Here is a 13179-nt window from a genome sequence, read left to right as displayed (position 1 = left end):
ACGCGTCCCCCTTGTTAGGAGGTCCGTTCCTCACATCCAGGACCTGTCACTACCATGCCAGCTCTGCATTTTCACTGTCTCTCACTGAAGCCACCAACATAGAATCTCCCTCGCTCATCTCTGTCTTGTAAAATCACTGCTGCCTCAAGGCAAGTGCCCTCTTTCCAGAAAGTTCTATGCTCTTCATAGGGCACGCATAGGTTACTGTCTAAGCTGACTTAGGATGTCTTTAGAAAACCTGCAATTGTCTGACACCTGCCTTGTCTCTGTCACTGTGTACTTATTACTTCACTTTGTGTTTGTGATGTTGTTGAAGGTGTTTATTTACGTCAGCAGGTATGTTGTAAGTACCTGCTAGATGCAAGGGTCCCTCCTGAGCACTCATCGATCATCCCCAGTCAGGGTGCAAGGCCTGTGGGAGCAGGGGCCTGGTCTGTCAGCTAACAGCATGCCTGAAGAGCTGCTGGTACACGTAGCTAAGAGAACAGGAAGGCAGGCCAGAGCAGCAGACTTCCCCATCCCCGCTCTTCCATGTAATCCTTTGTTTAGTAAGTCATCAAAGTTGCCTTAGTCTTCTACAGAAACTAGGTTTTCAAATTACTATTTAAAGTTGTCTTTTCTTATAGGAAGTTATTTTTCTGCCTTTTAGCATTCCTCCAATTATGATAGCAAGAAAGTAATGGAATATAGTCTGAATATAGTCTGAATGGAAATAGTTGAATATAGTCTGGCCAATTATTAATATACTAAACTTGTTAACTCACACACTGCAATCAGATTTTACGTACTTCAAATAATATTTCAATAATTTTGAATTATTGCCTGTGAAACTTATTTGTGCCTTGATTGTATGTTCCTGTCAAGGCCAGATGGTGTCTCTAGTACACAATTCCAGAGGACATTATCTGGTTGTCACAGAGGCTCTTGGCTAATGTAAACCGCCATGATGTGTTTGAGAGTGTTCTCATGTGAAAGAAGTTCTCCTGTTTGTTCTTTAGCTTTCTTCCAGAACTACAATATCCCGGCACTCCGGGCTTGAGCTGTTTTATAGCCATATGCAATGCAAGGCAGTTATCTTGCTAACATAACATCACATGACACTTATTCTGTTTTTTTTTTTTTTTTTAATGTGCTTTTTGTTGTGGAATCTTTTGTCTTACTGGTTGTTTTTGGTTTTGTCTCTTGCAAAAATGAGAGAGGAAAACATGAATTTGGGTAGGAAGGTAAAGAGGAAGGAGGACTCCTCAGAAGAAAGAGTATGATATGTCAAAATAATAAAGACACGAAACCCCTAGAAGAAAACTCAGAGAAAAAAGCTTGAAATAAAATAAAATAGCAGTTTTTGGTAATATACCTTCTCCTGTTACATTGTGTGAAGTGATCTCTCTAGCATGAATTAATTTTAAAAGTTAATTTGGAGAGGATAGTCGCCTACCTGATTGGGTTTTGTATGTTTTATTTTAATTAATTATTTATTTATTGGCCTATGTTTCAGTGGTCTAGAAATCAGATTGTGAATTTTTACAGTTTTAAGCCTGTATCAATTTCCACCAGAGACTGCTTCAAGGCTGCCTTGAGGTACCAGACTTCTAATAGAATACGAACGAAGAACATTGTTTTTCTTTCTAAAGACTAGGATTGATTTGTTTGTTTTTTCTTTTTTTATTTATCTGTCCAGAAATTATTTTTATCCAGCTACATTGTGAAGTAAGCATTTTTAAGTCTTCTTTATTGGAGAAATTAAATGAAAAATAAGTATAGGCCAACATAAGTCTAGCTGAGCATGGGAACTCCCACCTCTGCTCCCAGAGCTGGGAAGGCTGTAAGGTAAGGCCAGCGGCCTGACTGCAGTGTGCGTGCCAACCCAGACAGCTCTACAGCGAGACCCTGTCTTAATAAGTCAATTAATTAAGTAGCTGATTAATAAAAAATAAAATGAACTGCTTTCAAAATTGACAGATTAGGGAGTGGATGGTAATATTTCAAGCGAGTTTCATGTCATGTTATCTTAAGTATGTCATAGCTGAGTTTAAAGTGAATTCGGACCTTTGGTTCACTGCAGGAAGTATATTTTACTTCCTTTATTGTAAAATGCCTTGTTTTAATCCTCTTGCCATGTTTATTTTGGTCCGTTATGCCCTGAACATGGATCTCCTACCATATTCAGAACTTTGGGTTCTCTATGTAGCTGCTGTCTCAACAACCTATGCGGATGTCTCTCTGCTTCTGTTCTCAATGCCAGCATAGCTAAGGTCAGGGGGTTGCTCTGCCGATGACAGTGGCTATGCTGTGCATAGTCAGAGGTGTCCTGTCAACTGATGTGAGGCCAGAGGCTTCAGATTCAATTCACAGATGCCTCAGGGAATATAGATGGGCTGGGGAAGGAGTGGCTGTGGACTTGAGGCATGTGGAAATAGGTGGTTCACTTAAAGAGGAAAACTAAACATCTATTTAAAGGTGATGTTCTGAAACCAAGAGGGAGTTGAGATTCATCCCTAAATTTCATTTCTTGGTTTGAGGACTTTTAACTTGTGTGCTGTTTCCTTAGCTGTGCAGCAGGGGGTGCCCTATATCCACCATTAAATTGAAGGCTTTCTCAGAAGACCTTGTAATCAATTATAAGGAGGATTTTTTTGGGGGGGGGGGTGATTTGTTTTGTTTTAATGGGTTGGAATGGAGTTTCACCTGTTACTGAATTAGTGTACTATCCTGGAGAGAGTAGGAAGCTACAAATTTAAACTGGCATGAGATTGAAAAGAGGATATTTGTTATTCAGAGTTGATGTTTGTGGTTGAAACCATAGTTTAATCAGGGTGATCAGTCATTGCAGAACTTGTTATAGTTGTCTTACTGCTCTGATGAAACAACATGACCAAAGCAGCTCTTAGAAAAAAAAGCATTTAAATTGGGGCTTGCTTATAGTTTCAGAGGGCTTCAGTCTGTGGCCCTCATGGCAGGGGTGTGGTGGCAGGTGGCATGGCACTGAGCCAAGAGCTTACTGCATCTTGGTCTTCCAGCAGCAGAGAGAGTGGGCCATCCACGGGACACACCTTCCCCCACAAGGCCACACCTCCTGATCCTCTCCAGACAGTTCTGCTAACTGGGAACCAAGTATTCAGAAATGACTCTGTGGGAGAAATTCTCATTACACCACCATGGGGCTAAATGCGGCTTGAATTCATAAGTATTTCAATGAATCGCTTTTATTTCTTAAAACTAGAGGCAGGTAATCAAGGTAGCTGAGACTCCCTTTGTTGCTTACAATACATAATGTAATAAAACCATAGAGGCGAACCCTGGATGCTGGGGTCCTGGCTAAATGGGGACAAGCGTCTAGGTTCTCAAACAGCCTGTCACTTCTGAGAAACCAGTGCTGCTTGTATCTGTTTCAGGTCCTCAGAGTGACCTGCTTTGAGGCTTCTGTGAGAAAGCACAGTTAACACTGGTCACTGTTGACTAAAGGGACAGTTAATCAGAACATCTACTGTCCTGATCTTCTTTATTATTCTTTAGTTTTATGTGTAATTAACTTTGTTAAAAAAATCTGAAAAAAAATCTAGCCATACAGTGCAGATATCAGTTTCTGAAGTAAGTCTCAGGATTCTAGGCTCCTTAACCTAGTCTGTGCCTCTTAGCTGAATGGTAAACCTTGGTTTTGTGTGTTTGTGTGAGGAGGTCACATGGTCCACGAGTGCTGGTGCTGTGAGCACTCTGGGTTTCCCTCAGGGGTGAACTATGCTCTGACTGAGCTAAGAATGTTCTTTTGGCTCATACTAGTAGTTAGATGCATAATTTTAAAGATAAGAAATTATCTAATATATTTAATATTTCCTTTTATCTACTGCATTTTTTTGAATGATGCTTTAACAAGAGCTTGATGGCTTGTGAGAAAATGATTTAATCTGATTATTGATTTAGTGTGATAGTCTCTGTGTATCAGATAAGGTACACTTTGACATTTCAAAACAAGTAGAGTATTTAATTTTCCATTCTGGGGGTACAGTATGATTATAAGGTTTTTCTTTTTTTCTGGAGTGGAACTTGATTGTGGAGTCAGGTGTGCTATCCTTGTTACCCCTGGCTTCCTTAGTTTAATCTTGTTGCTTCTCTTAAGAAGCAATCTTAAGTCGAAGGGGAAATGATTAGCAGATAATTGGGATGTCTGTACTGATTTGAGTTTATATATCCAACCCTTTGTTAGGAAGCCATTTCTGTAAAAGTGGTTCCTTGGCTTGAGCTGTGTTTGAGACTTGAGACTTGAGCTGTGTTTATCAAGAAGCATTGGTATTGCTACGTTGGCTTCGGTGTGCATGCAGCTGGCCTGACTGAGCCTGCCTTCACTACAGTGGTGTAGCTTTGGGCTACATTTTTGATTCTGAATTTACTGATAAGTCAACCAGAAAGGTATCTTCACATAGGAACGAAATAAATTAAGGGAAACTTATAAAATGGTTGTCTACAGAAAGAAGCTGAAGAAACTGTGGGGTAGAGTGAGAGAGACAGCCCTAGAGTCAGGATTATCGAGGATCTTGGGAGGTTAAGAGTTTTCAGCGCAGAGAAGAGACGATGGGCAGGGTGCGGGGTGTCAGGCGGGGTGGACAAAGGGAAATGACTTTCAGAGTGTCTGCTGTTAAATGTTAATTTTAGTAATGTATGTGCAAGAACTCCAATAATCAGGGTAAGAAGAAGTTGGTGTTACTCAGCACCATGTCCCTAACGCCTCTCTGACTATGTAGTGCAGCGACAGACAGAGGAGATTATTACCATGGTAACTGGCTTGCTTGTCTGTGGTTATGACCACGCTTATTCAATTTCTTAATTTTTTTTTATTTTATAAGGTGCACCTTTTAAATTTTCTTAAAATTAATAGTCTCTTAAAATACATGGCTCTTTGAACTTGTAAAACTTAACAACAGTTTCATTGTTAGAGCCATACGACCCTTGCAATTGAGTCATAACCTCATTCTATGAATTTTCTTACAAGAATAATACAACCTTCGTTTATGAGCAGTGATAAACAGCAGACCTTGGAATTCCAGTAATGCTTATAAGGAAATGAAGAAATTGGACGATGTGCTCCTTAGACAAACCAAGACTTTGTTGAGGAGGGAAGATCAGGTTTGCTCCACTGTGAGGCCCAGGAAAAATGACACCGTGAGCACGTCCCTTTAATACCGTACACAGTATTTAATACCGTATGCCTCCCATCTCTTCCCCATCATAGGTAACAGAGCTACCATAAAAACAGAGTGCCTGGACACATGCATCTTAGTTGGGCAGAGGGCAGCACTTTGAGGCAAAGCTGTGGCATCCTTATTACAACGCCCTACACCTTGTCTTGTAAGGGATTAGGAAACATGCTATTTCATTGAGCTGCACTGGTTCCAGATTCCTTATTTTGCAGCTGATTGTCATATTGTTTGAAAAAATAGGCATATTTAAGAATTTTCTAAATCCTTTCATCCTGCTTAGAGAGCAAGTAAGTCTATTTTGGGATTCTTAAAAGGCAGTGTCTTCTTGTTTTGTTTTAGTGCTGGACTTAAAGTCTTGGATCTTTAAACTTCTATGCATATACTCTACCACCAAATCCTAGCCTCTAAAAACATGTTTTTTAATCCTGAGAGTTGTTTTTATCTCAAGTGGAAAAGAAGGCTTCATAGTGTATAACACATACTTGATATTGATGTCTTGTGTGAGTAGTTTAACATAATTATAAAACATTTATTTATTAAATAAATATTATAAACTAGTGAAATTTAATCTAAGGATAGTAACGTGTCAGTGAATATACTGCTGAAGCCGTGTGCTGTCATAGTGTGACTGGGTGTGATTTGGGCTGTCCTGCCCTATGATGATGCTTGGGTGTGTGCTCCATGATCTCCTGTAGATCCACTGTCCCAATGCTGCCGAATGATTTCAAAGTGCAGACTGCGTCTGAATGAATATACGTGATGTATAGTCATTACAAAATACATTTTGAATGTATAGTTGTATGATCCCCTCGTTTTCTGTGCAGCCGCAAAGAGCCACAGCTTTCAGACATCTGTGTGACCCTAAGACTAAACAGCTGGTCCTCTGTTGAATGGGTGGCTACCAGAGTGTGGTTTGACCCGCTGGGTTCAGGGAGTGAATTGTTTTACTCCTCATATTTTCATTTCATGGTGTGTTTACAGAGTTGTAATCATTATAATTGAAGGAGCATCTGGATTGCCAGCCATTCTGTCATATTATTAGCTGAAAACATCTAGAATGGCTGTGCTGTAGATAAAACCCTCAACCCAGAAATCACAAGGCATATCAATGCAGTAAACAGTACCATGGCATTCAGATGGACTCGATTGTTTGTTTAATACAAGATCACGGAAGGGAAGAAAGGCATTCAGAACATCTCCTAATAACTCTGCAGCCTCTATCAGCAGCATTTACCATTGTCGGCACTATAACTGGAATTAAGAGGTCCTTGGTTTAATAAATGCAAAACAGATACTGGTTCTAGGGATTTTTTTCAGGTTTCAGGATAGTAACAATAGAATATTACTCTTGATTTTTAACTTTTATTGGCTCATTGTAAGTAGAGTAGGGGAGAAAGATGAGTGAGTATGTTTTGGTACAATCTTTATCTCTAGTGTGGTAGCAACTGCTTAGGGCAAGTCTGCTCTGCTATAGCCTGCAGAGCTCATGAGCGAGCTGTTACCAAAGCTGTCTTTGGAACAAAGCATGCTCCCTTCTCTGCTGATATCTGGGTGTGTTGTTCTGTAACTCAGTCTTGTCATTGGGCCCTTTAAACAAGAAATAGCCATCAAAAAACAAACCAGTTCCTGTATAATTTGACCATTTCTTTATTTAAGGAAAGGCTTTGGGTAATGACTCAATAAAAGAGAAGCTTGCTTTTCTGTGTAACTGATGAAAGTGAGAGCTGTTTGTTCTGTGGGCTTTGGATAGTTAGGATAAACACCCATTCCTCCCTGGCCTGCTCCCTGTGCTGTGAGGTTGTTGTTCAGACTTGGTGTTTGTAGCTGAGCTGTTCAGACACAGTTTCCTTACTCTTTTACCTGAAAATATCCAGCTCAATTAATCATTTAATTTGTTCTTCTGATAAAGATGCTGTCTTAGTTAGGGTTTACTGCTGTGAACAGACACCATGACCAAGGCAACTCTTTTAAGGTCAACATTTAATCAGGGCTGGCTTACACGTTTTCCTGGAGATTCAGTCCATTATCATGCAGGAACATGGCAGCATCCAGGCAGGCATGGTGCAGGAGGAGCTGAGAGTTCTACATCCTCATCTGAAGGCTGCTAGGAGAATGCTGGCTTCCAGGCAGCTAGGGTGAGGGTCTTAAAGCATCAACTACAGTGACACACCTACTCCAACAAGGCCACACCTACTCCAACAGAACCACACCTTCTAGTAGTGCTACTCCCTGAGCCAAGAATATCACAGATGCCTAAAAGTTACAGAAAGGGAGGTGGCATCTCTGTATCTAATTTCTGTCATCTGTAATGGTACAGTCAACTCTGGACTCAGACATCTTTAAATTAGCTTAACATTTTATTATCACTTACTTATCTATTGGCCAGTGATGCATGTGAAGGTTGGAGAGTAGATGGCTGGAATTTGTTCTCCCTTCCTCCCTGTGGGCTCAGTGAGCAGGCTCAGATCTCCAGCCTGCCAGCAAACACGCCCCTGCTGATCAGCTTGCCAGCCTCAAGAGTTATTTTTGAGAGAAGTTCAGAGTTTAATTTTTACATGTTATTTGGAATGTTTAAATATTTATGAGCTACTTGAAGAGACTTGATTATTGCATGGTAAATGGCTTGATTTAATTTTAAATAAATCCTATCATTTTAAATTGTTTTCTCCTTTACGGAACAAGTTAAGACTTTAATCACCCCTGCTTTAAGGGTTTTTGTTAGTTGGTTCGTTTGGTAGTTTCCTTGACTTGATAGTCTGCCACTGTGTGTGTATTTGTGTGTGTGTGTGTGTGTGTGTGTGTGTGTGTGTGTGTGAGTGTATTAGCATGATAGTAGCAACTGGCCTTTCGAGCATTTGCTGGGTGCCAAGTACTATGTTATGTTGTTCTCTTTTGATTCTACATATAAGGTAAAGGTGTCCATCACTGTTGCACCCAGCAAGAATGCACTTACTGTGATATTCACAATGTATATATGACTTCAGTGACTATGTATATCAATGTGCAATGACTGTGACATACACAATATACACACTTGACACACTGCACAATGACTGTGACAGCACTCAGGAAAAACAGAGAACAGGAAGGCATGGCTAACATCTTGATCAGGAGTCACTGTGGAATATTGGCTGACACAGGGTCCCTTGTGCTCACGAGCAATAAATGTAGTCTTCTGAGGCAAGGCTGGTGCCCTTGATGGGAAGAATAAGGAGATAATTTCCCATGTGAAACAGTCATAATAGATTGCATGTCAGAGTGTGTAGGTTACCCTAGAGAGGGTTTTAGTCAGCTGTTTAAGCCAGTTGATTCCTTTACTCAATAGTTGGTGCTTGCTGTGTGCTACAAGCTGTTCTGAGGCAGCAATTAACAGCACTGAGTCCCAAGGCTCTGCCCTAAGAATTCAGTCTAGAGCATCCTTGCTTCATGCAACCTGTAAATCACTAGATGCTTCATGGTTTCCATGGTAAATCACCACTGGGTTGGATGATCCCATCCTGTGGGTCTGCTCTGAGACAGTGTAAGATGTTTCTTGGAGGAATTGCAGCTCACAGCAGTCCCGAGTACCCGAGTGTTCGGATTCCCAGGCTACGGCTAGGGAACAGGGAGAGGAAGCCAACCATGTAACGTAAAAGTTGAAGGATTTTTTTTTTTTTATCGTCATAGTTTCAAAGCAGTCAGGGTTTCATGTTAGGAATATAAAATCAGAGAGGTAGTTATCCATTACAGAAAGAGCAGTTTACCTGAGCTTAGTACACGAGACAATTTCTTCTGACTTTGCGCTGCTGATTCTTCTCTGAGTTATTCAGGTGTTTGCTCCTTCGTTCTGCAATTTTAAATGTGAGATTTTATGTTTTAAGTTAATATTAACTGGGGTGGTTTTAAGCTTGTTTGGTTGGTTGGTTGGTTGGTTGGTTGGGTTTTTTTCATGTCCAAGAATTGAACTTCACTGTGCTTTGAAGGGCATTATTTGAAGGTATAGAATAATTTAATGAATTAATTAATCTTTCTCAAAAAGGCATTTTGATGAATCGTATAGAGAATCTCCTTCCTAGTTTGCAGTGATAACTACTGTGAGAATGACTGAGTTTCTTGTTCACACAGGCAAGCTCTTCCATATAGATTTCGGGTATATTTTGGGCCGAGATCCCAAGCCCCTTCCTCCTCCGATGAAGCTGAACAAGGAGATGGTGGAAGGGATGGGTGGTACACAGAGTGAGCAGTACCAGGAGTTCAGGAAGCAGTGCTACACAGCCTTCCTCCACCTGCGCAGGTAAGGCTGCCAGCACGCCGCAGCCTGCTAGCACCAGCTGTGGAAGGGAAGTATGCTTACCTGCAGATCTCTCTCAGAAAGACATGATGCTCTTGAAAGACACATTTGCTACATAGAACAAAACGCCAGTATCCGAGGCTATCTTGCTTTCCCACTAACTGTCCCATGTATAGCCTACTGGTTGAGATGCTGTTGTTTTGTGCAGGTGAGACTTGGCTAACCAAGACTTTCACTCCATCCTTTCTCCTTGAAAGCAGTGGTGAGCTACAGCACAGGCTTAGGGACAGTCGTGATACTCCAGCCATTTCGTTTTCTAGCACTTTGTCCAGCTCAGCTTTGGATGCTGTTCAGGACCATCCAGAAGTTTCCTTTTGTTCTCCTCACTGCCTCATGGCTCAGGCTGCTTTGAGGAAGGTTGCTCTCACTCTTTCTTCTTCTCCACTGTCACTCTTCCATCTTTCATGATGGCTTGATTAAAAACACTGGATGACCTATGTGAACACTGGATGACCAGAAAAATCAAGCATGCACTTAGGCACGAGCAGGGCTCTGACCAACAGTCAAAAGGGACAGACCACTGGACTCTTGTAGTAGTTTTCACCTAACTGTGCAAAAGGAATTTCCCGTGCAGCAGAAATCCTATTGTAAGACATGCCTACATTCCCTCAGAGGGACTGAGGAAGGTGGGTGTGGCCAGCCTGTGTGGTCTGTGCCTCTAACCATGTTCTTATAGTGTTATGGCATCCACAAGTAGCAGCAGTTTTATTGTTGATTTGTACGTATTTATTTCTCTTGCCTTGTTCTGTTTGCTAGAGCAGCTAATGATAATTAAACAAGAGCAGTGAGAGCAGGCGCCTTCGCTCCTACTACAGTCTTTAGTCTTGTGAAATTAACAGTGTTAGCTGTAGGGTTTGATAGAGCATTCCATTTTGTCTGTCCCACAAAGAGCTGTATGTTAAGGTTTTGTTCACACAGTGGCACTCCTAGGGGGCTCTGTATACTGTGAGGAAGAGTCTTTATCATTAGGTGAGGAGTCATGAGCCACATGGTCCTGAGGAAGAGGGCAGGTGAGAGGTCACAGACTATAGCTAGGCGGATGCCTGAGAAAGCTCTCACTGACAACAGAAGGAAATCCGTGTGCTTTATAACATGCTGGTGGAGCATTGATAGTAGCTAGGTAGACTGAGAAAATAGAAGCAAGTTATTAATGTGGAGCTGAGGTTCACATTCCTGATTAGAAACATCGCAAAGACTACATCACATCAGTGCATGAATATACCAGTTGTCTCAAGGAAAAACTAGAGTCTTCATATTATACAATTTCTAGGTCTCATACCATTGAATGCACTTTCCAAGTTTGCATTTAAAAATGGCATTCCCCTTATTTTCAGAAAGTATATTCCTTATAAAGAACAAAGAGAAATATACTCTCAGTTCATTTGAGATTTGTAACACTGAAGATCTGTCATTTCCGATGACAAGTGTCTGCTTTCTATGACTACCTAGGTTGTTATTTAGCAGGGCTAAATCAATGGAAGGGAAATAACACCATCCCACGAGTCCCTCATGAGTGATGCAGGAGTGGGACAGTGACTTCAGCAAGCACAGTAACAAGGGCCATGTTTACTTAGAATGTCTTTTCCTTTGAATTAATAATAATCATAAAATTACACTTGTCACCGCTTTTGAAGGTGTCCCTGATAAGGCAAAGAAATCTGAAATTCTAACTCCCTGACTTCTTTTCTGTCTTTGTCTCTTAGGTATTCAAATCTGATTCTGAACTTGTTCTCCTTGATGGTTGATGCAAACATTCCAGACATTGCTCTTGAACCAGATAAAACTGTCAAAAAGGTAATTTTGACTTTTTTTTATATATAGCACAGTTCACATTTGACATGTAAAAATGAGTAAAGACTTCAACAGTGCATGCCTTCTGCTTGTCCCAGCCCGTGGGCCAGGGATTCCCAACCTTCAGATCCTACAGCCCTCAGTACAGTTCTTCCTGTTGTGGGGACCTCCCACCCCCACATTATTGTTGTTGCTACATAATAATGGTAATTTTGCTACTGTGATGAATTATAATACAAATATCTGATAGTTTGCAAACAGAGGTCCCGAGCCCCAGATTGAGAACCACTGCCATCGACTACTGACTATTACAGACTCTAAGGAAGGATTCTCTCTGTGCTTTTAGTCACATTTCAGAACAGCAAACTCTCAGGTCTTCTGTGGCAGTCCTGGTCAGTTCCGTCTGGACTCATCCCTTTACCATTGCCAACAAGGGGCCAACTTGGTGGGTGCAGGCAGGGCATGCCGAGGATGCCATACCATATGTCCCGCTGGTCGGGACTTTACTGGGTCACTGTAGAGTCCCTGCAGTATAGAGATGACAAGTAGAGTCCACCACATGTGCACAGCAGTCAGCTAGCTGTCTTAACTAGATTTTGAGCAGGAATGGGAAGAAAGGCTGAAGGATTTGAAGCCTTTCCTTTAATCTGATGTCTGGTAGTAGCTGCTGATGAGAACTGATAGGAGAGTGCTTTGTGTATCCAAAGGAAAAAGATGATGGGCCATGCCAGTATTAAACATTAGAGAAAGACTGCAGCATATTCACTCATACAGGAGTAAAATCTCTGAAAGACATTCTCTAAGATAGAGGTTCTCAGTGTTTTGAAAGTGGGGACTGACATCAACAGATCCCGTGTCTAATCGAGTGAAGTGTGGAGAATTACGTTCAACTCTAACTGAATCAGAAGGAGATCCGTTCTTTCCTTAGGTTGCAGTCTAAGAAGAGTTTGAATGGAGGTATTTTATTTAGTCATTTAATTAAATAAATTCTTAAAGGGTTCCTGTTTTATTCAGCTGGATGACACACTGGCCTTTCTTTTTTTTTTTTTTTTTTTTTTCTTTTTTCTTCCTTTACCCAGTCAGCACTATTCAAAGGAATTTCTTTTTGTTTCAGAAGACATAAACTGAGTATGTCCTGTTTTTTTGTTTTGTTTTGTTTTGTTTTGTTTTGTTTTGTTTTTTGTCTTGTTATTTTTACTTTACTGAGAAGGGTCACCCATCCGGAAATATAATTGATCAGTAAAAACTATTGAGATGTGAAGGATGCCTGCACAGGCTTCAAGTGATTCCAAGTTCTCTTTGATTCTGCTCTATTAAGTATCTCTTCCATAGTGTCTTTTAAGCTTGTGTTTATGTCTCCATCGTGGCCCTCTTTCCTGAGTGAGGACGTTCAGAAGTCATATGTGAGATTGCAGACAGTGTTTATCAGACTGGGATTAGACAGTGGTTTCATAGACAGTGGTACCTTTGGCCATTTAAGCTGTGTCACAGACAGTGGTGTCCTTGGCAGTTCTAGTTCTCACTGCTTCCTCTCTTGTGCCACCACCGCTTGTCAGGACTTTACTGGGTCACTGTAGAGTCCCCGCAGTATAGAGATGACAAGTAGAGTCCACCACATGTGCACAGCAGTCAGCTAGCTGTCTTAACTAGACATTGAGCAGGAATGGGAAGAAAGGCCGCTTATTTCAAGAAGTCACATGGCTTCCTTACCAGGTATCCTTACAGTGTTGTTTTAAAGCATGAAGCAATTCCCTTTATGAAAAATGGGCCAAAAAAGCAAATCTGTTAGATATTTTCTAGACTAGTAATTCCTACCACTTTGTTACAATTTAATAGAACTTTATTTTTTTTAATATTTTTATTTTC

The 13179-nt window shown here is 41.0% G+C and overlaps 1 protein-coding gene across 2 annotated transcripts in view; it reads left to right on the top strand.

Moving 5' to 3' along the window:
* Pik3c3 (phosphatidylinositol 3-kinase catalytic subunit type 3) overlaps positions 1-13179 on the top strand; it is an 83008-nt gene that overhangs the window by 57139 nt on the left and 12690 nt on the right. For both annotated transcript variants that reach the window (XM_052155221.1, XM_052155220.1), the window contains 2 exons: positions 9297-9465; positions 11226-11316. In XM_052155221.1, the coding sequence (XP_052011181.1) occupies positions 9297-9465; positions 11226-11316 (260 nt within the window). The remainder of the gene's footprint in view (positions 1-9296; positions 9466-11225; positions 11317-13179) is intronic.

The sequence above is a fragment of the Apodemus sylvaticus genome, chromosome 13 (genome assembly GCF_947179515.1).
Source record: "Apodemus sylvaticus chromosome 13, mApoSyl1.1, whole genome shotgun sequence".
Classification (NCBI taxonomy): Eukaryota; Metazoa; Chordata; class Mammalia; order Rodentia; family Muridae; genus Apodemus; species Apodemus sylvaticus.
This window is presented reverse-complemented; position numbering and strand designations above follow the sequence as displayed.